The following is a 24402-nucleotide window of genomic DNA, read 5'->3' as shown; positions in this document are numbered from 1 at the left end:
TGTGTGGTGAAACATAGAAACATAGAAGATAGGAGCAGGAGTAGGCCATTCGGCCCCTCGAGCCTGCTCCGCCATTCAATGAGATCATGGTTGATCATCCAAACTCAGTACCCTGTCCCTGCCTTCTCCCCATATCCCTTGATCCCTTTAGCCTTAAGAAATATATCCAACTCCTTCTTGAATATATTTAATGAATTGGCCTCAACTGCCTTCTGTGGTAGAGAATTCCATAGGTTCACCACTCTGGGTGAAGAAATTCCTCCTCATCTCTGTCCTAAATGGCTTACCCCTTTAGACTGTGACCCCTGGTTCTGGACTCCCCTGCCATCAGGAACATCCTTCCTGCATCTAGTCTGTCTAGTCCTGTTAGAATTTTATGTTTCAATGAGATCCCCTCTCATTCTTCTAAACTCCAGTGAATATAAGCCCAATCGACCCAATCTCCTCTCATACGTCATTCCTGCCATCCCAGGTATCAGTCTGGTGAATCTTCGCTGCACTCCCTCCATGGCAAGAACATCCTTCCTCAGAAAAGGTGACCAAAACTGCACACAATACTCAAGGTGTGGTCTCACCAAGGCCCTGTACAACTGTAGCAAGACATCCTTGCTCCTGTACTCGAATCCTCTCGCTATGAAGGCCAACATACCATTTGCCTTCTTAACCGCCTGCTGCACCTGCATACTTACCTTCAGCGACTGGTGCACAAGGACACCCAGGTCTCGTTGCACTTCCCCTTCTCCCAATCTATTGCCGTTCAGATAGTGATCTGCCTTCCTGTTTTTGCCACCAAAGTCGATAACCTCACATTTATCCACATTATACTGCATCTGCCATACATCTGCCCAATCACCCAACCTGTCCAAATCATACTGGAGTTTCTCGGCATCCTCCTCACAGCACACACGCCCACCCAGCTTTGTGTCGTCTGCAAACTTGGAGATATTACATCTAGTTCCCTTGTCTAGATCATTAATATATATTGTGAATAGCTGGGGTCCTAGCACCGATCCCTGCAGCACCCCACTAGTCACTGCCTGCCACTTGGAAAAAGAGCCATTTATTCCAACTCTTTGCTTCCTGTCTGCCAGCCAGTTCTCTATCCAAGTCAGTACCTTGCCCCCAATCCCATGTGCTTCAACTTTACATGCTAATCTCTTATGCGGGACCTTATCGAAAGCCTTCTGAAAGTCCAAATACATCACATCCACTGGTTCTCCCTTATCTACTCTACCAGTTACATCCTCAAAACATTCCAGTAGATTAGTCAAGCACGATTTACCTTTTGTAAATCCATGTTGACTTTGTCCGATCCTGTCACTGTTTTCCAAGTGCTCTGCTATTACATCTTTTATAATGGACTCTAGCATTTTCCCCACTACCGATGTCAGGCTTACGTTATAATTCCCTGTTTTCTCTCTACCACCTTTTTTGAATAGTGGGGTAACATTAGCTACCCTCCAATCCATGGGAACTGTTCCAGAATCTATAGAATTTTGGAAGTTGACCAGCAATGCATCTACTATTTCTAGGGCCACTTCCTTAAGTGCCCTAGGATGTAGATTGTCAGGCCCTGGGGATTTATCGGCCTTCAATCCCGTCAATTTCCTTAACACCATTTTCCTACAAATACTGATTTCATTCAGTTCCTCCCTCTCTTTAGACCCTATGTTCCCCGACATCTCTGGGAGGTTATTTGTGTCCTCTTGTGAAGACAGAACCAAAGTATGTATTTAATTGATCTGTCATTTCTTTGTTCCCCATTATACATTCCCCTGATTCTGACTGCAAGGGACCTACACTTGACTTCACCAATCTTTTTCTCTTCACATATGTATAGAAGCTTTTACAGTCAGTTTTTATGTTTACTGCAAGCTTACTCTCATACTCTATTTTCCCCCTCTTAATTAATCCCTTTGTCTTTCTTTGCTGAATCATAAACTGCTCCCAATCCTCAGGTTTGCTGCTTTTTCTGGCCAATTTATATGTCCTCTCCTTGGATCTTATGCTATCCCCAATTTCCCTTGTTAGCCACGGTTGAGTCACCTTTTTTGTTTTATTTTGATGCCAAACTGGGATAAACAAATTTTGTAGTTCATCCATGCAATCTTTAAATGTTTGCCATTGCCTATCCACTGTCAACCCTTTAAGTAACATTCCCCAATCCATCCTACCCAACTCGCGCCTCATACCATCGTAGTTTCCTTTTATTTAAATTCAGGACCCTAGTCTCTGAGTGAAATACTTCACTCTCCATTTTAATGAAGAATTCGATCATATTATGATTGCTCCGCCCCAAGGGGCCTCGCACAACAAAATTGCTAATTAATCTTTTCTCTTGACATAATACCCAGCCTAAGATGGCCTGACCTCTAGTTGGTTCCTCGACATATTGATCTAGGAAACCATCCCATACACACTCCAGGAATTCCTCCTCCACAGTATTGTTACTAATTTGGTGAGCTCAATCTATATGTAGATTAAAGTCATCCATGATAACTGCTGAGACCTTATTGCACACGTCTCTATTTTCCCACTTAATGCCATCCCCAACCTCGGCATTACTGTTTGGGGGGTCTGTTTCCAACTCCCACTAACGTTTTCTGCCCCATGGTATTTCTCAGCTCTACCCATACAGATTCTACATCATCAGAGCTAATATCTTCCTTACTATTGTGTTAATCCCCTCTTTAACCAGCAATGCTACCCCACCACCTTTTCCTTTTTGCCTGTCTTTCCTGAGTTTTGAATACCCCTGGATGTTGAGTTCCCAGCCTTGGTCACCCTGGAGCCATGTTTCCGTAATCCCAATCATATATATCCATTTACATCTATTTGCGCAGCTAATTCATCCACCTTATTACGAATGCTCCTCACATTAAGACACAAAGCCTTCAGGCTTGTTTTTTTAACACTCTTAGACCTTTTAGAACTATTATTTACTGTGGCCATGTTTGATTTAAACCCTTGAATTCTCTGCCTGCCACTTTTGCTTTTCTCCTTCCTGTCTTTTGCTTCTATCCTTGTTTCCCATTCCTCTGTCTTCCTGCACAGGTTCCCAACCCCCTGCCATTTTAGTTTAAACCCTCCCCAACAGCACTAGCAAACACTCCCCCTAGGACATCGGTCCCGGTCCCGCCCAGGTGCAAACCGTCCAGTTTGTACTGGTCCCACCTCCCCCAGAACCGGTTCCAATGTCCCAGGAATTTGAATCCCTCCCCCTTGCACCATTCCTCTAGCCACGTATTCATCTGAAATATCCTTCTATTTCTACTTTGACTCGCACGTGGCACTGGTAGCAATCCTGAGATTACTACCTTTTGAGGTCCTATTTTTTAATTTACCCCCTAACTCCATATATTCAGCATTTAGGACCTCGTCCTGGTTTTTACCTATATCGTTGGTACCTATATGCGCCACGACAACTGGCTGCTCACCCTCCCCCTCCAGAATGCTCTGCAGCCGCTCCGAGACATCCTTGACCCTTGCACCAGGGAGGCAACATACCATGCTGGAGTCTCGTTTGCGGCTGCAGAAACGCCTATCTATTCCCCTTACAGTAGAATCCCCTATTACTATAGCTCTACCCCTCTTTTTCCTCTTGTCCTGTGCAGCAGAACCACCCACGGTGCTAGGAAGTTGGCTGCTGCTGTCTTCTCCCGATAAGCCATCCCCCCCAGCAATATCCAAAGTGGTACATCTGTTTGAGAGGGGGATGGCCACAGGGGACCCCTGCACTACCTGCCTGCGCCTACTACTCTGCCTGGCGGTCACCCATTCCCTTCCTGCCTGTGCAGCCTTTACCTGCGGTGTGACCAACTCCCTAAACGTGCTTTCCCCGACGTCCTCAGCATTGTGAATGCTCCAGTATGTATCCGTTCGCAGCTCCAGCGCCGCAATGCGGTCTGCCAGTAGCTGCAGCTGGATACACTTCCCGCACACATGGTCGTCAGAGACACAGGAAGTGGCCCTGATTTCCCACATAGTGCAGGAGGAGCATACCATGGCACCGCGCTGTCCTGCCTGACTTACCCTTCAATTAATTTAAATTAACTTAAATCAAATCAATACCACCAATTACACTACAATCAAATGATATACTCAAGGGCCCTTGGTTACTAGCACTAGAAACTATAACCACAAAAAAAATGAAGACCGTCTAAACTTTATAAACTATGAACCTTAACTGTCAAACTGTAGAGTAGTATAAATATTCCCTGGCCGTACTCACCCAATCAGTACTCCCACAGTGCTGTTAGGGAGGAAGTTCCAGAATGGTGCGTGAAAGATGCCACAGGTGTGGGGAAGTGAGGGGAGTAATTGTGAGGACAGAAGCAGGTACAGAGTGTGCAAGTAGCAGCAAAAGGAGCTTCAGTGAACTCTGCTGTGGTTGGAGAAGAACGATGTGTAGTGGGGCAGGGAAGGCATGAGAGTGCTGGGGCTACAGGTGGTTCAGCGATGAGCAGAAAGTAAGAGAGATGTGAGTAGGAGCATTATCTTAGAAGCTCTGGTCAGATCACTGAGTTTTTTTCAACATTGCAGCAAGGCCCTGGGCACTGCTACATTAGGCTTATATTCGCTAGAGTTTAGAAGAATGAGAGGGGATCTCATTGAAACTCATAAAATTCTAACAAGACTGGACAGACTAGATGCAGGAAGGATGTTCCTGATGGCGGGGGAGTCCAGAACCAGGGGTCACAGTCTAAGGATAAGGGGTAAGCCATTTAGGACTGAGATGAGGAGGAATTTCTTCACCCAGAGAGTGGTGAACCTGTGGAATTCTCTACCACAGAAGACAGTTGAGGCCAATTCATTAAATATATTCAAGAAGGAGTTAGATATATTTCTTAAGGCTAAGGGGATCAAGGGATATGGGGAGAAAGCAGGGACAGGGTACTGAATTTAGATGATCAGCTATGATCTCATTGAATGGCGGAGCAGGCTCGAGGGGCCGAATGGCCTACTCCTGCTCCTATCTTCTCTGTTTCTATGCATTCACCTGATTAGCCTCTGATCATTGTTGTCGTGGAAACGGGATCCTCCTACTGCTCCTGCTGCCCTTTTCTACAAAGACTTCAGTGGTGTCCAAGCTCATACAGAACTCATAATATATTTTCCCTGTTTCAAGTTGGAAGCAAGCAGCAGAAGTAAACTGCACCTCCCCTTTAAGACTCCCTTTAAATGGGTTACAACTGCTTGAATTCCCCCCCCCTCCCCCTATCGCCACAACGGGCGAGCTGCTAATAATCAGCATAAGAAGTGTTGCTAGCTCGCCCATCATATGGAAATGAGGCTCAAACTTGGCTTGTACCTCTTGCTGTCATCAGGCAGACACAGTGGATGCCCTGTCCATTTCACGCCTGTTGGGGACAGAAGTCAAATTTTCCCCCATTGCCTCCAATTAGCTTAACTCCTCTGCTTCACAAAATGAAACCATATATTAACAACTAGATTTTAACGTATCAAGAACTGATGCAATGTAACCATGTTCAGTTTTATTTAATAATTAAAGCATTACAACACAACTTGATGATAATATGGAATTTTTTAATATCATGACAGTGACCTGCAGCCAGAGACAGCTTTAGATGTGGAGCCAACAGAGAATGCACCTGAAGATATAGTACCCTCTAAAATAAAAAGGTTTGAAACTTGTATGTGATGGAGCATTTTTAGGTGTGTTTTACCTTTGGAAATGGGGGTCAGTAATAAGTTAAAGTGCATTTTTAGGGGAGGAATTTTAAAATATCTAAAGTTGGAAGCTAGACTAATGTAACAAGGACAGCTGTATCACAAGTTGATCCTAATGTGCCGAGAGCACAAAAAGATTTCGAGAAATAGTCAAGTCACAGGAATACTATAGCAACAATTATTAACCAAGTATTTATTAATCTTACATTCAAATTTCTGCATATATGGAATAAAGCTTCAAGTGAATTTACTGCTCCATAGAACATGTGTGAAGTAGTTATCCTGTGCAGATTATTTATATTGATGGAGAATGTCAAGGTACAGCTGTTGTTGCATGGTGTCCTTGGCATAAATGTGGAGGTCTGTGCTAAATGTAAAATAATCATTATGGGAATATTTAAATAATTTAATTCAGATGGCATTTCCCCTTTCCAATCCCACTTTCTTATGTGTCTGCCCCAGCAAAAGCTCTTCCCCAAGGCACTTTCAAATTCCCAACTATCTAGCCTTTGGTCCTCCATTTGCCATGACATTTCTGCAGCTACTGATCTGCTCAATCACAACCTCAACTCCACCTTTGATTCTCTTATCCCCAGTAAAACCCTTACTCTCTCTTACCCTGGTCATTCCCCCTGACATGGCTACCATGTCTGCTCTCTTAAGTCCAAGGGATGCAGATTTGAACGTTTATGGTGGACAACTGGTTTAGCCATTCAGCGGCAGATCTGGCTGGACCATGTAATATACTATCAGATCCTGCTCTCCTCTGCCAAAGCTGCACACTATCCAGGAATGTAAAGACAACCAGCTTCTCTTTTCCACTACCAACCATCTTCTTAAACCCTTCTCCCCTGTCCCCTCCACTCATACCTTCAACAAGTGTGAGAAGCTCATGGACCTCTTTGTCATTAAGGTTGAGACCATCCGTTCAGCTGCCTCTGCCACTGCCCTCCCTTCCTCTGGCTTCTCATGCCAAATTTCTCTCAAGGTTCCCTCCTGCACTAGCCCTGAATGCACATCTTTCTCTGGTTTCTCTCCTCATGCTCTTTTTGAGCTCAACTTGTCCATGAGACCCACCTTCTGCTCCCTCGTCTCTATTCCCACCAGACTGCTAACCACCCAACTTCCTTTTCTCACTCACATGTTGGCTGATATCGTTAACCGTTCCCTCTCCTCAGGTACTGTCCCTCTTCCCCCTCCAATCTGTTTTCATCACTCCCCTTTTCAAAAAAACACTCCCTTAACCCCTCTGTCCTTGCAAACTACCGCCCCATCTCCATCCTCCCTTTCCTCTCCAAACACCTCGAAAGTGTTGTCGTCTCTCAAATCCGTGCCCATCTTTCTCATAATTACATCCAAGTCACAAATGATGTGATTGTGACCGTGGTGAACTATTCCTCATCCTTTCGACCTGTCTGCAGCCTTTGACACTTTTGATGACGCCCCCCTCCTCCAACACCGTTTTTAGCTGGGTGGGATTACCCTTTTCTGATTCCATTCCTATCTATCGACTGTATCCAGAGAATCTCCTGCAATGGCTTTTTGTCCCGCACAATTACTCCTGGAGTCCCCCAGGATCTATCCTTGGCCCCCTCCTATTTCTCATCTGCATACTGCTCTTCGATGACATCATCTGAAAACACAACACCAGGTTCCACATGTATGCTGATGACACCCAGCTCTACCCCTCCACTGCCTCTGATTTGTCACGCTGCTTGTCTGGGAACCAATGTAGGTCATCAAGCACGGGGTGGTGCGCGTTAGGATACGAGCAGCAGAGCTTTGGATCAGCTCTGGAGAGCATTGGCATAGTGGTCTCGACCCTTCCCCACTGCCTCTGATTTGTCATGCTGCTTGTCCGACGTCCAATATTAGATGAACAGAAATATTCTCCAGTTAAATATTGGGAGGAGCGAATCCATCGTCTTCGGTCCCCGCCACGAGCTCCATTCCCTGGCCACTGACTCCATCCCCCTTCCTGGCCACTGTTTGAGGCTGAAGCAGACTGTTTGCAACCTCGGCGTTCTTTTGGACTCTGAGCTGAGCATCTGACCACATATCCTCTCCTTCACCATGGCCATCTACTTCCACCTCTGTAACATTGCCCGTCTTTCCTCCTGCCTCGCCCGTCTGCTGCTGAAACCTTTGTTACCTCCAGACTCGACTAAGCCAATACTCTCCTGGCAGGCCTCCCACCTACCGCTCGCCGTAAACTTGAGCTGATCCAAAGCTCTGTTGCTCGTATCCTAAGTTGCACCAAATCCCTCTCGCCCATCACCCCTGTGCTTGCTGACTTACAATGATTCCCAGTCCAGCAACTCCTCAATTTTAAAATTCTACTCCTTGTGTTCAAATCTCTTCATGGCCTCGCCACTCTCTACCTCTGTAACCTCTTTCAGCCCTATAACCCTCCATGCTCCTCCAATTCTGGACTGTTGCGGAACCCCGATTTCCTTCGCCTTAGCATTGGTGGCTGTGCCTTCAACTGTCTAGACCCTAAACTTTGGAATTCCTTCCCTAAACCCCTCCAACTCTCTACCTCTCTTTTGTACTTTAAGTCGCCCCTGAAACCTATCTTTTTGACTTGGCTTTTGGTCACCTGTTCAAATGTCTTTTTAGGTGGCTCGCAGTCAAATCTTATCTGATGACGGTCCTGTGAAGCACTTGTGACGTTTTACTACATTAAAGGCGTTCTTTAAATACAAGTTGTTGTATTGCTCATCAAATTTGGTGACATTAAGCAACAAAGAAAAAATGGCCCCTCAGGGCTCCCGCCGGTTCTCCCATTTGCTCAACCCGCCGGCGCCCACTTGCTCCCGCCCACCCCCCCCCCCGCCCATTGCCTCCCTCCCTCTCGCACGCGCCCTCCCTCCCTTCCGCTCATTCCTGCTCGCTCATTCCTTCTTGCTTGCTCGCTCGCTCTTTACCTCCCTCTCGCTCCTTCCCTCCAACCCGCCCGCTCACTGCCTTCTCTCCCTCCCTCCCACTCGCTCGCTCCCTTCCTCCCCTGCGCTCGCTCACTCACTCCTTCCCGCTCGCTGTTTCCCGCCCGATCGCTCCCTTCTTCCCGCCCACTCGCTCCGTTCCTCCTCGCTTGCTCCCTTCCTCCCTCCCTCCCACTCGCTCGTTCCCTTCCTCCCCCGCATTCGCTCACTCCCTCCCTCTCGCTTGCTGTTTCCCTGCCTCCCGCTCGCTCCCTCCCGCCCGATCGCTCCCTTCTTCCTGCCCACTCACTCCGTTCCTCCCACTCGCTTGCTCCCTCCATCCCTCCCGTTTGCTCCCCACCCTTACACCCGCCTCCACCTGTCCGATCCCCCTGACCGCCCCCTCCCACCATCTCCCTCGCTCCCTCCTGCCCACTTGTCCGTTCTTTCCCGCGTCCGTGTCCCCCTCTCCCGATCGCTCCCCTGTGCCCCCTCCTCCTGCTTGCTTCCCCGCGCCCACCTACCGCCACCCGCACGCTGCCTCCTGCCCGCTCATTCCCTCCCATCGCTTGCTCCCTTCCACTCGTCCTTCCCTCTTGCCCCCAATCTCTCGCTCTTGCTCCCTCCCTCCATCTTAACGCCCTCTTCCTCCATCTCGTGCCCTCCCTCCCTCCATCTTGCTCCTTCCCTTCCTCCCTCCCTCCCTCCCCCCCCCCCGCCTACTTGCCACCTCCCGCCCGCTTTCTCCCTCCCTCCTTCCTGCCTGCTGTCTCTTGCTCGCTCATTACCCCCTCCCTCTCGCTCCTTCCCTCACTCCTGCTCACTTGGTCCCTCCCTGTCGCCCGCCCTCCCTCCCTGTCAACCGCTCCCTCCCTCCTGCCGGCCGCTCCCGCTGCCTCCCTCCCTCCCTTCCGCTCCCTCCTGCTCACTACCTACCTCCCCTCCCTCTCTCCCGCTTGCTTGTTCCTTCCTGCTCGCTCGCTCTTTCCCTTCCGCTCACTCCTTCCCTCCAGCCCACCCACTCCCTCGCTCAAGCCAGCTCACCCTGCACGCGCCCTACTTCCCATCATATGCCCACACCCGTCCGTCCCCTCCTTCCCTCCATCTCCCTCGCTCCCTCCTGCTCACCCGTCCGATCTCTGCAGCCCGCTCTCCCCGTCCTTCTCTCCCGCTTGCTCCCGTGCGTCCCCCCCCCTCGCTCGCCCACCCACCACCTGCCCGCTTATTCCTTCCCTTCTTCCCTCCCATCGCCCGCTCACTCCTGCCCACTTCCTTTCTCTCGCTTCCTTTCTCTCGCTCCCTTCCTCCCACTCTTGCTCTCTCCCTCTCGCTCCATCTTTCTTGCTCCCTTCCTCTCGCTCGCTCCCTCCCTCCCTCCCTCATGCTCGCTCGCTCCCTCCCTCCCGGCCTTTCCCTCCTTCCTGCCTGATGCCCCCTCCCGCCCGCTCGCTCCCTCCCGCTTGCTGACCCTCTTGCGCCTTCCCTCCTGCCCGCTCACTCGCTTCCTCCCACCCTCCCTCCCGCTCGCATCCTCCCTCCCGGTATCCCATTCTCCTGCTTGCTCATTCCTTCCTGCTCACTCCCTGCCTCCCGCCCGCTCCCTCACTCCTGCCCGCTCACTCGCATTCTTCCTCCTGCTTGCTCACTTCCTCCCTCCCACTCGCTTCCTCCCTCCTGCCCGCCCGCTCTGTCCCTTCTTTCCTATCTCCCTCCCACCCGCCCATCCGCTCCCACCCGCACGGTCCCTTCTTCCCTCCTGTCCGCCCCCACCAGTCTGTCCCTTCCCTCCCTCCTGTCCGTACCCTCCCTCGCTCCCTCTTTCTCGCTTGCTTGTTCCTTCCTGCTCACTCGCTCTTTCCCTCCCGCTCGCAACTTCCCTCCAGCTCACCCGCTTCCTCCCACCCGCTCGCTCACTCGCTTCCTCCATCCTGCTCACTCGCTCCCTCCCAACTCCCTCCTGCTCACTCGATCCCTCCTGCCTGCTCCCTCCCTCCCTCATGTTCACCTCTTCCCTCCATCTCGCTCCCGCCCACCCGTCCGATTCCTCCCGCCCGTGTTCCTCTCTCCTGCTCGCTCCCTTGCACTCCCTTCCTCCCGCTCGCTCCCTCCCGCTCACCTGTCACCTACTCATTTATTCCTTCCCTTCTTCCCTCCCATCGCCCGCTCGCTCGCTTGCTCCCTCCCGCCCGTCCGCTTGCTCCCTCCCTCCCGCTTGCTGACTCCACTTGCCTACTCCCTCCCTCTTGCTCCTTTCCTCGCGCCCGCTCCCTCCCTTCCTGCTTCCCATCCGCCCCCTCCCACTCGCTCTTTCCCTCCCTGTCGCCCACTCCCTCCCTCCTTACCTTCCTCTCACTTCCTACCTCCCTCCCATCAGCCTGTTCCCTCCTTCCTTCCTTCCCTCCCTGTCAACCTCTCCTGCCCGCCCATCCCCGCCCCTGCTTGCTCCCCCATGACACCCCTGCCCTCCGGCTCCCTCCCTCCTGCTAACTCCCCCCTGTAATGATCAATAACATGTCATTCTATAGTGGACACTAGGTGGAGCCGTAGAGCTGTATATAAGACTACACTACCCAGCTGTATATATATTAAGACTACATTATCCATGAGGCACTAGGCTACCCACAAGGCAACAGTCAAGATGGCAGCCTGCACACAGGAGCACACATGCTGCATCTCTACAGATACTGTACCTAGAGAACGTGTACTGAATAAATAACTAGCTAGAAGCTAGCTGTGTTCATAATAAGAATGTCTAGTTATTAATGAACATAAGATGGTACCAGGGTGGTGAAGATCTGCTGAAAATTGTGAAAAGCGACATGGAGAATTTGAAGCCACCAGAGCGTTTGAAACTCACAGGAAACATCGACTACAATTGGCAGACTCTTAAACAACAATTCAAACTCTACATTGCAGCCATCGGATTTGGTACGAAGCCAGACGCAAGGAAGATAGCGTTGCTGCTTACGGTTGCAGGTCCACAGGCGATAGAGGTATTTAATACATTTGTATTTAATCCAGTGGAGAACAGAGAAAAATTAGAAGATGTGCTAAAATTTTTTTTGATGCACATTGCTCTCCCAAAAAGAATGAGACCTATGAAAGATACATCTTCTGTTCTCGGACACAGCAGCAAAATGAGACTTTTGATAGCTTTGTAACTGATCTGAAACTGAAAGCACAGACATGTAATTTCTTTGAGCTCAAAGCAACCGTGATTCGTGACCAGATTGTGTTTGGTATTCATGATAAAAAAGTCAGGGAACGTCTGTTGAGAGAAACCAAACTAAATTTGGAAAATGCGGTGAAAATATGCCAAGCCAGCGAGCTAGCTTGAAAGCACGCGAAGACTTTCAGTGAAATCAATAATGATGCGATTGTAATGAGTGATAATGCTGCTGTCGGTGCTGTGTCCTATAAGGGGAAGAAACATGGGCAGAACAGAAATGAAAAGCAATCGGAGGATGAAATTTTTAATTGTAAACGCTGTGGTTACAAACACCAGTTAAGACAATGCCCAGCGTTTGGAAAAATGTGCACAAAGTGTAATGGAAAGAATCACTTTGCCAAACAATGCTTTTCAAAAGTACAAACTAAGGGCAACGAGTTAATGTAATTGAGGACACTGATTTAAGTGAGACATTTTTTGTAGGAATGGTGTCATGTGACAATATCAAAAAGGATACAGAAAATGTGCAGCCCTCCGAAATGGACAATGCTGAACATAAAGTTAATGCAGTAAAAGAGGACAAATGGATGATCCCACTGCAGGTAAATGGAGCATTAGTTACCTTGAAACTAGACACTGGGGCAAAAGCAAACTTAATCAGTATGAGTGACATTAACAATATGAAAGAAAAGCCCAAAATACAGAAAAAGTCAGTACTACTGAAGGACTATAATGGACAGAAAATAGATAGCTTAGGTGTATGCAGACTTAAAGTGACAGTCAAAGACAAAGTGCATCATCATGTTTTCTGTTGTGGCTGAAAGGCTTGATACAATACTAGGTGACAAAGCTTGTGAAGACTTCGAACTGGTCAAGAGAGTCTACTGTATAAACTGTGCCATAAGCAGACCAGATGACTCAGGTGATGAAGCAGAGAGCCCATCAAGGATGAAAAGGCCAAAGGGTATCCATGTCTTCAAAAAGCCTAGTTTCTCCAAGAAGAAAGAAAAAGACTTCAAGGTCAAAGAGAAGCCAAAGGAAGAAAAGCACAAAGAGGAAAAACACAAGGAGAAAAAGTCCAAAGATATAACCGCAGCAGATGTTGTTAAGCAGTGGAAAGAGAAAAAGAAAAAGAAGAAGCCTGCACCAGAGCAGGAAGCAGTTCCGGTGGATACTCCTTCTTCCCTCGGGCCAATCTTTGGTGTTCCATTAGCCGAGGCTGCTGAGAGGACTATGCTGTATGATGGGATCCAGCTGCCAGTAGTTTTTCGAGAGTGCATTGACTACATTGAGAGTTATGGCATGAAGAGTGAAGGAAACACTGAAACCCTCTCCAAGCAAAGATCGCAAGGAGACCTCGATCTATACAAGAGCAGATTGATGACAATGCCGCAACTGCATCTTGTGATTCACCGCCAGAACAATCTCATGAAGACACATCAGACTTACCCGTGTTGAGAAGATCCACATGTGAAGTAAAAAAGCCTGATAGACTTAATCTTTGAGTACAATGTAAAGCTTTGAAAATGTGTTGACTGTTTTGAAAATGTTTGTTTATATTGAAAGTTGATTGATATTGATTTTGTTAAACCTCAGAGAAAGGGGGATGTGATGATCAATAACATGTCATTCTATAGTGGACACTAGGTGGAGCCGTAGAGCTGTATATTAGACTACACTACCCAGCTGTATATATATATTAAGACCACATTACCCATGAGGCACTAGGCTACCCACAAGGCAACAGTCAAGATGGCAGCCTGCACACAGGAGCACACATGCTGCATCTCTACAGATACTGTACCTAGAGAACGTGTACTGAATAAATGACTAGCTAGAAGCTAGCTGTGTTCATAATAAGAATGTCTAGTTATTAATGAACATAAGACCCCCTTCCCGCTTGCTCGCTCCCACCCGTCTGCCCGCTTCCTCCTGCTCGCTCCCGCCCCCCTCTCCTGCCTGCTCCTTCACTCCCTCCTGCACCCACACTCTCTCCCTCTATCGTGCTCGCTCCCTCCATTCCTCCCACCCTCCCACTTCCTCCCACACACTCCCTCCTGTTCCCTCCCACCTGCCCGTTCCCTCCTGTCCTCCAGCTTGATGTGCCTCAATAATTCCGAGACTCGATGTTAGCGAAACAAAACAAGGCTTTTATTAACTTAGAAAGTAACACGTAAGAGAGAGAGGTATCTTCCTTCTGGAGACTGAGGCCAGACTGAGCTAGCTTACAAAAGGGGCCAGGTATGGGCGGAGCCCTACACACAGCACATTCCAGCACATTCCAATAAACAATACAATGAGGACTGGGGGAAGGGAAATGACACTGAAACCGACCACAGTCACAGGCAGTGATGAATGGAATATTTCATCACACAGCTTCCTCCCGCTAACTCCCTTGCTCCCTCCCTCCCTGCAGCCCGTGCCTGCTCACTCCCAACCGCATGCTCTCCTGCCCCCTTCCTCCCTCCCTCTTCCTCCCGCCCCTTCCTCCCTCCCTCCATCCCACCTGCTTCCTCTATCTCGCCCGCTCCTTCCATCCCTCCCTTGCCCCCTCCCTCCCTGCAGCCCGTGCCTGCTCACACCCAACGGCACGCTCCCCTCCCCCTCCCTCCCGCCCCTTCCTCCCTCCCTCCCTCCCTCCATCCCTCCATTCCATCTGCTTCCTCCATCCCGCCCGCTCCTTCCATCCCTCCCGCCCGCCTGCTCCCTCCCTCCTTTACCAAACACTGGCAGTATGCCTGAGGACATTAATTTATGTGGTAATGATAAATTAAAATGTGATTCTCATGTGTGTTCTTGAATGTTTCTATTCAGTTCTTCCACATATTGTGAATTACAATATGGATCACTACTACCCCTTGTTCTGCTATTCCTTTCAATGTTCCTTTTCTCCTTTCCTTAATGTGCAGAGTTCTAGCTCCAAGTAAGCCAGTTTCCATCCCGTAGATTTTATCTTTCTGACATGCATAGCTATTCACTTTCATTCGCAATAAACCCTCTGCAACTACTAACTCCCCGTGTCTCACAGTTTTGTCCTGTGTCTCGCCTTTTTCTCTGACTTCTTGCAAACTCCTTCCTTTATATCCTGACTTGTACCTGCAGTGTAGGCCAGAACCTAATATGTATTTGTTCTACGAATCTCCTGAGTAACCAGCCTGACCGTCTCTTCCTTTTAACTATCCCTATTTTCTTTACTGTATTTCCATCAACTTTAAGCTTTGCATTGTTCCTGCCCTGCAGTGGCTCACCTATTGAGTCCCTCACAACTCAGTCTATGTGATCTTCCTCCACAATGGTCTGCGTTGATTTATCTACATTATCCAGTACTCTATTATTTTATTCACTTCATTGACCTGAAATTCCTCACCAATTGAGTCCATTACTAGCCATTTACCCTCTAAAATGCCTTCACATTCATTTTCCTCATAAGCTCCTTTACTCTCTCCTGTTCATGACCCATTCTTTTACATTCCTAATTAATATACATTTTTGCATCCATTCACCAATCTATAATACCTGTATCTGTCATGCATCCCACAGCACTTGCACATCATAGACCAAATTAAAATGACATAGAATTACATAGAATATATAGCACAGAAACAGGCCATTCGGCCCTACCAGTCCATCCTTCCTCATCTAACTCTATCAGCGTAACACTCTGCCTTCTGCCTCATGTGATTATCTATCTTTCCCTTAAATGCATGTATACCATTCACCTCAACCACTCCCTGTGGTAGCAAGTTCTACATTCTCACCACTCTGGGTAAAGAAGTTTATTCTGAATTCCCTATTTGATTTCTTGGTGACTATCTTATATTGATGGCCTCCAGTTTTGCTCTTCCCCCACAAGTAGAAACACTCTCTGTCTATTCTCAGAACCTTTCATAATTTTAAAGACCTCTATTAGGTCACCCTTCAGCCTTCTCTGTTCATCCTTTCCTGATTGGTATAACCTAGCAGTTCTTGTATAATCCTTGTAAATCTTTTCTGCATCCTCTCTAGTACCTCTATCCTTTTTTATAATATGGCGACCAGAACTGCACACATTACTCCAAGTATGGTCTAACCAAGGTTCGATACAAGTTTAGCATATCTTCTCTGCTTTTCAATTCTATCCCTCTAGAAATAAACCCTAGTGCTTGGCTTGCTTTTGTTATGGCCTTATTGACTAGGGTTGCAATTTTCAGTGGTTTGTGTATTTGTACTCCCAGATCCCTTTGCTCCTCTACCCCATTTAGATTCTTATTTTTTAATATGTTACCTCCTTATTTTTCTTACCAAAATGTAATACGTCACACTTATCTATGTTGAAATTAATTTGCCAATTATATGCCCATTCTGCAAGTTTATTAATGTCTTGTAATTTGTTGCAGTCCTCAGTGTTGACTATCCCTCCCAATTTGATGTCATCCGCAAATTTAGAAATTGTATTTTTAATTCCAAAGTCTAAATTGTTATTGTAATTTGTAAATTGTGAATAACTGTGGTTCCTGCACTGATCCTTGTGGGACCCCCGCCCACCTTCTGCCACTGTGAATAGCTTATCACCAGATTCCAAATGCATTGGATTGGATCAGATCAGTAATATTTATTTTGATCAGTGACGTAATGAAAACGCGCACACACTGGCTTGTACACACACAACAGACACAATAATTACATCTCATCGACCGTACACTACCATCTTAATATACACTTAAACCATGCACCCATGTTTACTCAACTGCACACACAAAACACTCATCTCCCTATCACCGATACTTGCATACATCCAATATACATTTATTACCGCAGATGTATCGTTGAATCTCGCACCACTTATGCTGTATCAGACATGCAATGTTAATCAACAGTGAGATCCTATAAATGAAATCTTTTTATGATTGACCAATTGTCTTATGTGTTTAGCGTCCTCGGAGCTTGTGGAAAGAAATATGAACAGCTACAAGAATTCTATTCAAAGCACAGAAAAATTATTTGTTTTGTAATTCTGATCATCTTCCTGACAGGTAGTGTTTAAGATATTCTGAATAATTGAAAACAGCATGGTTAATTTAATTATTAAAATCTAGTATGGCACAAACTTCCTTTCTGTAACACTTTTTACTTTCTGTAACACTTTTTATGTTAACATTTATAAGGGAAATATTCCTATGTAAACATTTATAATGGGAAAAATGGTATGTAAACATTTTGTTATTACGGTTTGCTAATGAACCAATCAAATAACTAAAAATGCTTTTTGAAAAAACTTTCATTGCCAATTTTTTTCTCGATAACTGAAATTGCCATGTTCAAAATAGGGAGAGGATTTCTGCAGGGTTTTCCTGATCTCCATAACTTCGATTTCCAGGCTAGTCAGTGCTTCCAACGTAGAAGCACTGACTGCTCACCTTCTGTCTTGGGTGACTGGTTGGAGATGTTCAAGCCACCATTTCCAGGTCACTATCTCTCAGGACTTGCAGGTTGTCGGTACTACCATTAGGTCTGTTTCCCACTTATTAATGTGCACCCGGATCCTGGGGTATTGGAGTCCAGTCTTAAGATGTTGCTTCCCTCAGGACAGCAACACAGGCATGTGCTCTGGCTAGCATTCTTGATACCTTCATGTGTGGCAGCAAGAAGGCACAGCCAGGCTATGTAGGCGACCATACCAGGGAAGCATCTCGGTCACAAGTTCGCCCCTGAATTCAGTGGCTTAAATCCCTAAAGTCTAATTCTAGTGTATGTACCTCGGGTAGCACCTAGAATGAACACCATAATAGGAAAAAGGCAATACATATAGGCATTAGGGAAAGCCATGTGTAGATAAAGATTAAACTTTTTAAATCATATTTACAATAAGTAACTTGAAACTTTATTGATCTGTTGGCTGAGTGTTGGGTCTACTTCTGGAAGCATGAGACAAGATTATTATTGTAGCTTGGATTTGGCATTAAGGTTGTGTAGTGCTATGTGATAATGTTGGACTGAAATTGATCATTGAACAGCGACGGTGTCTTGAATCAGGCTATCATGCAATTCCCTTGCTATCCTTGTTGGTTGCCTTTTTTCATCCTCCATCAAAATCTGGTGGGGCTGGATTTTACCAACCTCGGCGGGTCCGTGGCAGGCATCTTTGGTGGCAGGTCCCGTCCTCGCTGCTGCCTCCAGCCCACTGTCCAAAATGATTTTCTCCTGATTGGGCTTGTTAAGCCCGCCCAGCGTGTTTGCCAGCCAATTGAAGGAAGCGGGTCTGATGATGTCATTTGATGACGCGTCATCAGCCGGTTTCCTGAAAGGGATCATGCGCAAATTAATTTTGACATTTGTGCTGTCAGTGTTCTACAGCATTGAGGTGCTGCAAACACTGATGAGCACTGCATAAAGGTGCAGGGCTGCACCCAGGCTCTCCCAGGACTCCCGCCATATGCATGGAGGTTCTCTTCCCTTCCAGTGGGCGGAAGAGACCTCCCCAGGAGACCAACGCAGCCTTGGTTGCACATTGCACAGGAGGACATAAGCAGGGATGTTGTCAGGAGGACCAGGCTGCAGTGGCGCAAACCTTTGGTTCTCCGTATGGTTAATGTGGTTCACCAGACTGGTTCCTGGGATGGGGGGATTGTCCTAGGAGGACAGATTGAGTAGACTAGGCCTATATTCTCTGTAGTTTAGAAGAAGGAGAGGTGATCTCATTGAAACATACAACATTCTTACAGGACTTGACAGGGTAGATGCAGGGATGATGTTTCCCCTGGCTGGGGAGTCTAGATCCAGGGGTCACAGTCTCAGAATAAGGGGTCAGCCATTTAGGACTGAGATGAGGAGAAATTTCTTTACTCAGAGGGTGCTGAATCTTTGGCATTCTCTACCCCAGAGGGCTGTGGGGGCTCAGTCGTTGAGAATATTCAAGACAGAGATCGGTAGATTTTTGAATATTAGGGGAATCCAGGGATATGGGGATAGTGCAGGAAAGTGGAGATGAGGTAGAAGATCAGCCATGATCTTATTGAATGGCGGGGCAGGCTCGAAGGGCCAAATGCCTACTCCTGCTCCTATTTCTTATGTTCTTATGCCGTCCACCATCTTTGGCAGAATGTTACATGTGCTGGAAATTGATCTGATGTAGGGTCGACCCCAAATCCCACCCCGGGATTTGACACTTTACAACCAATGAAGTACTTTTGAAGTGTAGTCACTGTTGTAATGTAGGGAAATGCAGCAGCCAATTTACAGACAGCAAGGTCCCACAAACAGCAACGAGATAAATGATAAGATAATCTGTTTTGGTGATGTTGGTTGAGGGATAAATGTCAGCCAGGACACTGGAAGAACTCCTTTATTCTTTTTTGAAAAGTGCAAAGGGATCTTTTACGTCTACCTGAGATGGCAGACAGTTTAATGTCTTATCCGAAAGTCCGAATCTCCAACAGTGCAACAGTCCCTCAGTATTGCACTGAAATGTCAGCCTAGATTATGTGCTCAAGTCTCTGGAATGGGACTTGAATCCACGATAGAGATGTATACATAAATTGAATAAGTATTTTATTTGTTTTGCAGGCTTCTTTTGCATGGTGATCGCTGCGTGTATTTTAAACTTCAAAAGAGCCCTTGGACTCCTTGTGCTAACCTTGCTTGCCATTTTTTTTTACTTTTGGGATATGTTTATTGAAAAGTATGAAGACACAATTGTTGAGTTATTTGCTACACGTGGCCAATTCTTCCAAAGGCACATGTTTTTCATCAAATTGTGAGTAAAGCATGCATTTTTATAAGTCCTAGAATTGGATTAGAAATCCATATCAGCTCAACTTACTTCAAATTTTGATATAATTTAGTGTATTTTTATAACCATCAATCTGAATGTGACAGTACTGCAATTTCCTTTTTACTTTCAGCACCCTATACCTGCCTCAAGTATTCCCGGGGTCTTCGTGGGGTCTCTGAAGGGGTGGGGTTTAGACACCCCTTGCCAATAGCAGGCAGGTGTGAGATTTTCCAGCTGCATTTGTCTGGCAGGCACTGGAGATGTGCCTCATAATGGCCCTATACCAATGAGTGTCTTGCTGACCTCGCAAATTCCGGTTGGATCAGTGATGGAGAGCATCCATCGGCGCAATGTTGGCATTTACGCCTATGTATCCAGGACAAACCAAAACTTGTATAACCTTATAGTGGTCCCAGTTTTGTAATGAATCGTCCAGACGATATAACTTAGGGCCCTGTTTGCTATGCATGTGGCTTCCTGATACTGAGTCTGAAGCTTGAGGGAGTGATCGATGGTCCCTTCAACCCAAGGAAATATTTTAAGCTTGTCCATAGAATAACAACCCCTACTGTTTTTTTGTTTCCAAGGAGTTGTAGATATCTGTAACTAGACAAACTATTAAAATCACGTTATGTTGATTAACTCCGTTAAAAAAGGAGGTAGATAAATATCTAGTTGAGATGGGGTTATAGATTTATCTATAGTTACGATAATCAAATACTACACAACTATTGTGTTCTGTGAAGTTGAGTTGGTGGAAAGATGAATGTCGATTGTTTGAGATGATGGTGTAAGATTATATAGAGGAGATGTGGGAATGAATGAATATTCTGCAGTTTTTTTTAACTTCAGGGATCAGTGAGTATTCATATGGAGGTTTCCCTCAGAAGATTAAATGGGTGGGTAGAGTTTCTATATATTTTATTTGTTCTTAGGATGTGGGTGATGTTGGCAAGACCATATTTTTTGCCCATCCTGAGTTGGCCTGAGAAAGTGGTGGTGGTCGGCCTTTTCCTTGAACTGCTGCCCTTAAGAACATAACATAAGAAATAGGAGCAGGAGTAGGCCAATCGGCCCCTCGAGCCTGCTCCGCCATTCAATAAGATCATGGCTGATCTGATCCTAACCGCCAATCTACTATCACAGAACCATCTCCTGAATCTAACAGAATTAGACACACGAAATAGGAGCAGGATCAGGCTACACGGCCCCTAGGCCCACTCCGCTACCCACAGGGCCATGACCAATCCGAACCTAGACTCATGTCCAAATTCCTGCCCGCTCCCCGTAACCCTTAATTCCCTTTACTTCTAGGAAACTGTCTATTTCTGTTTTAAATTTATGTAATGATGTAGCTTCTACAGCTTTTTGGGGCAGCATATTCCATGGACCTACCACCCTCTGAGTGAAGTAGTTCCTCCTCATCTCAGTTTTGAAAGAGCAGCCCCTTATTCTAAGACTATGCCCCCTAGTTCTAGTTTCACCCATCATCGGGAACATCCTCCCCGCATCCACCCGATCCAACCCCTTCACAATCTTATGTTTCAATAAGATCGCCTCTCATTCTTCTGAACTCCAATGAGTAGAGTCCCAATCTACTCAACCTCTCCTCATGTCCATCCCCTCATCCCCGGGATTAACCGAGTGAACCTTCTTTGTACTGACTCGAGAGCAAGTATGTCTTTTCTTAAGTATGGACACCAAAACTGTATGTAGTATTCCAGGTGCGGTCTCACCAATACCTTGTACAACTGAAGCAATACCTCCCTATTTTTATATTCTATCCCCCTAGCAATGAAAGCCAACATTCCATTGGCCTTCTTAATCACTTGCTGCACCTGTATACTAACCTTTTGAGTTTCGTGCACCAGGACCCCCAGATCCCTTTGTACTTCAGTACTTTCCAGTTTCTTGCCATTAAGATAATAACTTGCTCTACGATGTTTCCTGCCAAAGTGCATAACCTCACACTTTCCAGTATTGTATTCCATCTGCCAAATCTCTGCCCACTTACTTAGCCTGTCTATGTCCCCTTGCAGGTTTTTTATGTCCTCCTCACTCACTACTTTCCCCCCCATCTTAGTATCATCTGCAAACTTTGATATGTTACACTCGGTCCCCTCCTCCAAATCGTTAATATAGATTGTAAAGAGTTGGGGACCCAGCACTGACCCCTGCGGAACACCACTAGTTACTGATTGCCAGTCTGAGAATGAACCATTTATCCCAACTCTCTGCCTTCTGTTAGATAGCCAATCCTCTATCCATGCCAGAATATTACCCCCAATCCTGTGATTTTTTATCTTAAGCAATAATCTTTTGTGTGGCACCTTGTCAAATGCCTTTTGGAAGTCTAAATACACTACGTCCACTGGTTCCCCTTTATCCACCCTATATGTTACTTCCTCAAAGAACTCCAGCAAATTTGTCAAACATGACTTCCCCTTCATAAAACCATGCTGACTTTGTCCTATTAAATTTTGATTATCCAAATGTCCTGTTACTGTCTCCTTAATAATGGACTCCAAAATTTTACCTACCACAGATGTTAGGCTAACCGGTCTATAGTTTCCAGCCTTCTGTCTACTGCCCTTTTTAAATAAGGGTGTTACATTCGCAGTTTTCCAGTCTGCCGGGACCTTTGCCGAGTCCAGGGAGTTTTGGAAAATTATTACCAATGCATCCACAATCCCTACCGCCACTTCCCTCAAGACCCTAGGATGTAAGCCATCCGGTCCAGGTGATTTATCCGCCTTGAGTCCCATTATTTTACCGAGTACCACTTCCTTAGTGATTTTGATCGTGTTTAGCTCCTCTCCCCCCCCCCCCCCCCCCCCCTATAGCCCTCTGTTTGTCCAGTGTTGGGATATTCTTAGTGTCCTCTACTGTAAAGACTGATACAAAATATTCATTGTGTTTTTGCCATCTCCATATTTCCCACCATTAATTTCCCGGTCTCATCCCCTAAGGGACCAACATTTACTTTAGCCACCCTTTTTCTTTTTATATAACTATAAAAACTCTTACTATCTGTTTTTATATTTTTTGCTAATTTACTTTCATAATCTATCTTCCCTTAATCAATCTTTTTGTTATTTTTTGCTGTCTTTTAAAGTTTTCCCAATCCTCTGTCCTCCCACTAGATTTGGCTACCTTATATGCCCTTGTTTTTAGTCGAATACTATCCTTAATTTCTTTACTTAGCCACGGATGGCTGTCTTTTCTTTTACACCCTTTTCTTCTCGGTGGAATATATATTTTTTGGAAGTTGTAAAATAACTCCTTAAATGTACACCACTGATCATGTATCGTCTTACCCTTTAATCTATTTTCCCAATCCACTCTACCCAATTCCGCTCTCATACCTTCATAGTCTCCTTTATTCAAGCTTAGCACGCTTGTTTGAGATCCAACCTTCTCACCCTCTAATTGAATATGGAATTCAACCATGTTATGGTCACTCATTCCAAGGGGATCCTTTACTAGGACATTTTTAATTAATCCTGTCTCGTTACACAGGACCAGATCTAAGGTTGCTTGCCCCCTGGTCGGTTCAGTTACATACTGCTCAAGAAACCCATCCCTAATACACTCAATGAACTCATCCTCAAGGCAGCCCTGCCCAATTTGATTTGTCCAATTAATATGATAGTTAAAATCCCCCATAATTATAGATGTTCCCTTATTACAAGCCTCAACTATTTCCTGATTGATACTCCGTCCAACAGAGTTGCCACTGTTCGGAGGCCTATAGACTACGCCCACTAGTGTTTTTTTCCCCTTATTGTTCCTTATCTCCACCCAAACTGTTTCATTATCCTGACCTTTTGACCCAATATCATTTCTCTGTATTACAGTGATTCCTTCCTTTATTAACATAGCCACCCCACCTCCCCTTCCTTCCTGCCTGTCCTTCCTGATCGTTAAATAACCTGGTATGTTTAATTCCCAGGCATTGTCACCCTGCAGCCATGTTTCTGTAATGGCCACAAGATCATACCCATATGTAGTTATTTGTGCCATTAACTCGTCTATTTTGTTACGAATGCTACGCGCATTCAGATAGAGAACTTTCAAATATGTTTTGTGACACTTAGTTCCTGCTTTTGCCCTTTTTATTACTTTACCTTTTACTCCATACCTTCTGCCCCTTCCTGACACGCTCTGGTTTTTAATTTCTCCACTGCTACCTAAGTCTATGACCTTCTCTGTTGTCATTTTTATTATTTGCTCTCTAGGAACCTCCCCCCAACTAGTTAGTTTAAAGCCCTCTCTACAGCCCTAGTTATATGATCCGCCAGGACTCTAGCCCCAGCACTGGCCAAGTGTAGCCCGTCCCAACGGAACAGCTCCCTCCTGCCTCCTGTGGTGATGGTTATCCCAAAATGGTTTTAGGTAGGGAATTCCTGGATTTTGACCAAGCGATGATAAAGGTACAGCGATATATGTCCAAGTCAAGATGGTGTATTACATGGAAAGGAACTTGGAGGTGATGCCATAGTTATGACAGAGTTTGCTCGAATGGCTACAGATTTTCAGTTCCATACAATGCAATACATACAGTTGATTACACTAAGACTTTGTCAAACTGTTATACTTTCTTTTACCTCAGGGCACTGTATTTGGCCGCTGTTGTATTTGTTATACTTTGGCTTGCACTGGACACAGCCAAGCAAGGCATCAACCAACTAATTTCCTTTCTGGGACTCTTGATGTATGTTATCCTCTTGTTCATCTTCTCCAAATATCCGGGAAAGGTAAAGCCAGTACATTTTTCTCCATTATTTTTCATTCCTACCAAGTAAATAGAAAGTAGTTTTAACAAATAGGCCTAGAAATTCGGTATAGCCGCGTTTGGGGCACTAGTC

The 24402-nt window shown here is 46.1% G+C and overlaps 1 protein-coding gene across 3 annotated transcripts in view; it reads left to right on the top strand.

Annotated features, from left to right (window-relative positions):
• LOC147124345 (solute carrier family 28 member 3-like) overlaps positions 1-24402 on the top strand; it is a 159239-nt gene that overhangs the window by 6099 nt on the left and 128738 nt on the right. For 2 of the 3 annotated variants that reach the window (XR_015078083.1, XM_085985259.1), the window contains exons 3-6: positions 5563-5643; positions 16696-16796; positions 19327-19516; positions 24147-24291. Coding sequence is in view for 2 of the 3 variants with exons in the window: in XM_085985259.1 (XP_085841385.1) it covers positions 5563-5643; positions 16696-16796; positions 19327-19516; positions 24147-24291 (517 nt within the window). In the remaining variant the exon portion in view is untranslated. The remainder of the gene's footprint in view (positions 1-5562; positions 5644-16695; positions 16797-19326; positions 19517-24146; positions 24292-24402) is intronic. The other variant, XM_085985264.1, reaches the window with a different exon arrangement.

Source organism: Somniosus microcephalus, chromosome 1 (assembly GCF_052327205.1).
Source record: "Somniosus microcephalus isolate GS21.2 chromosome 1, FLI_Smic_1.0, whole genome shotgun sequence".
Classification (NCBI taxonomy): domain Eukaryota; kingdom Metazoa; phylum Chordata; class Chondrichthyes; order Squaliformes; family Somniosidae; genus Somniosus; species Somniosus microcephalus.
Note: the sequence above shows the minus strand (reverse complement) of the source record. Positions and strands in the feature narration are given on the sequence as shown.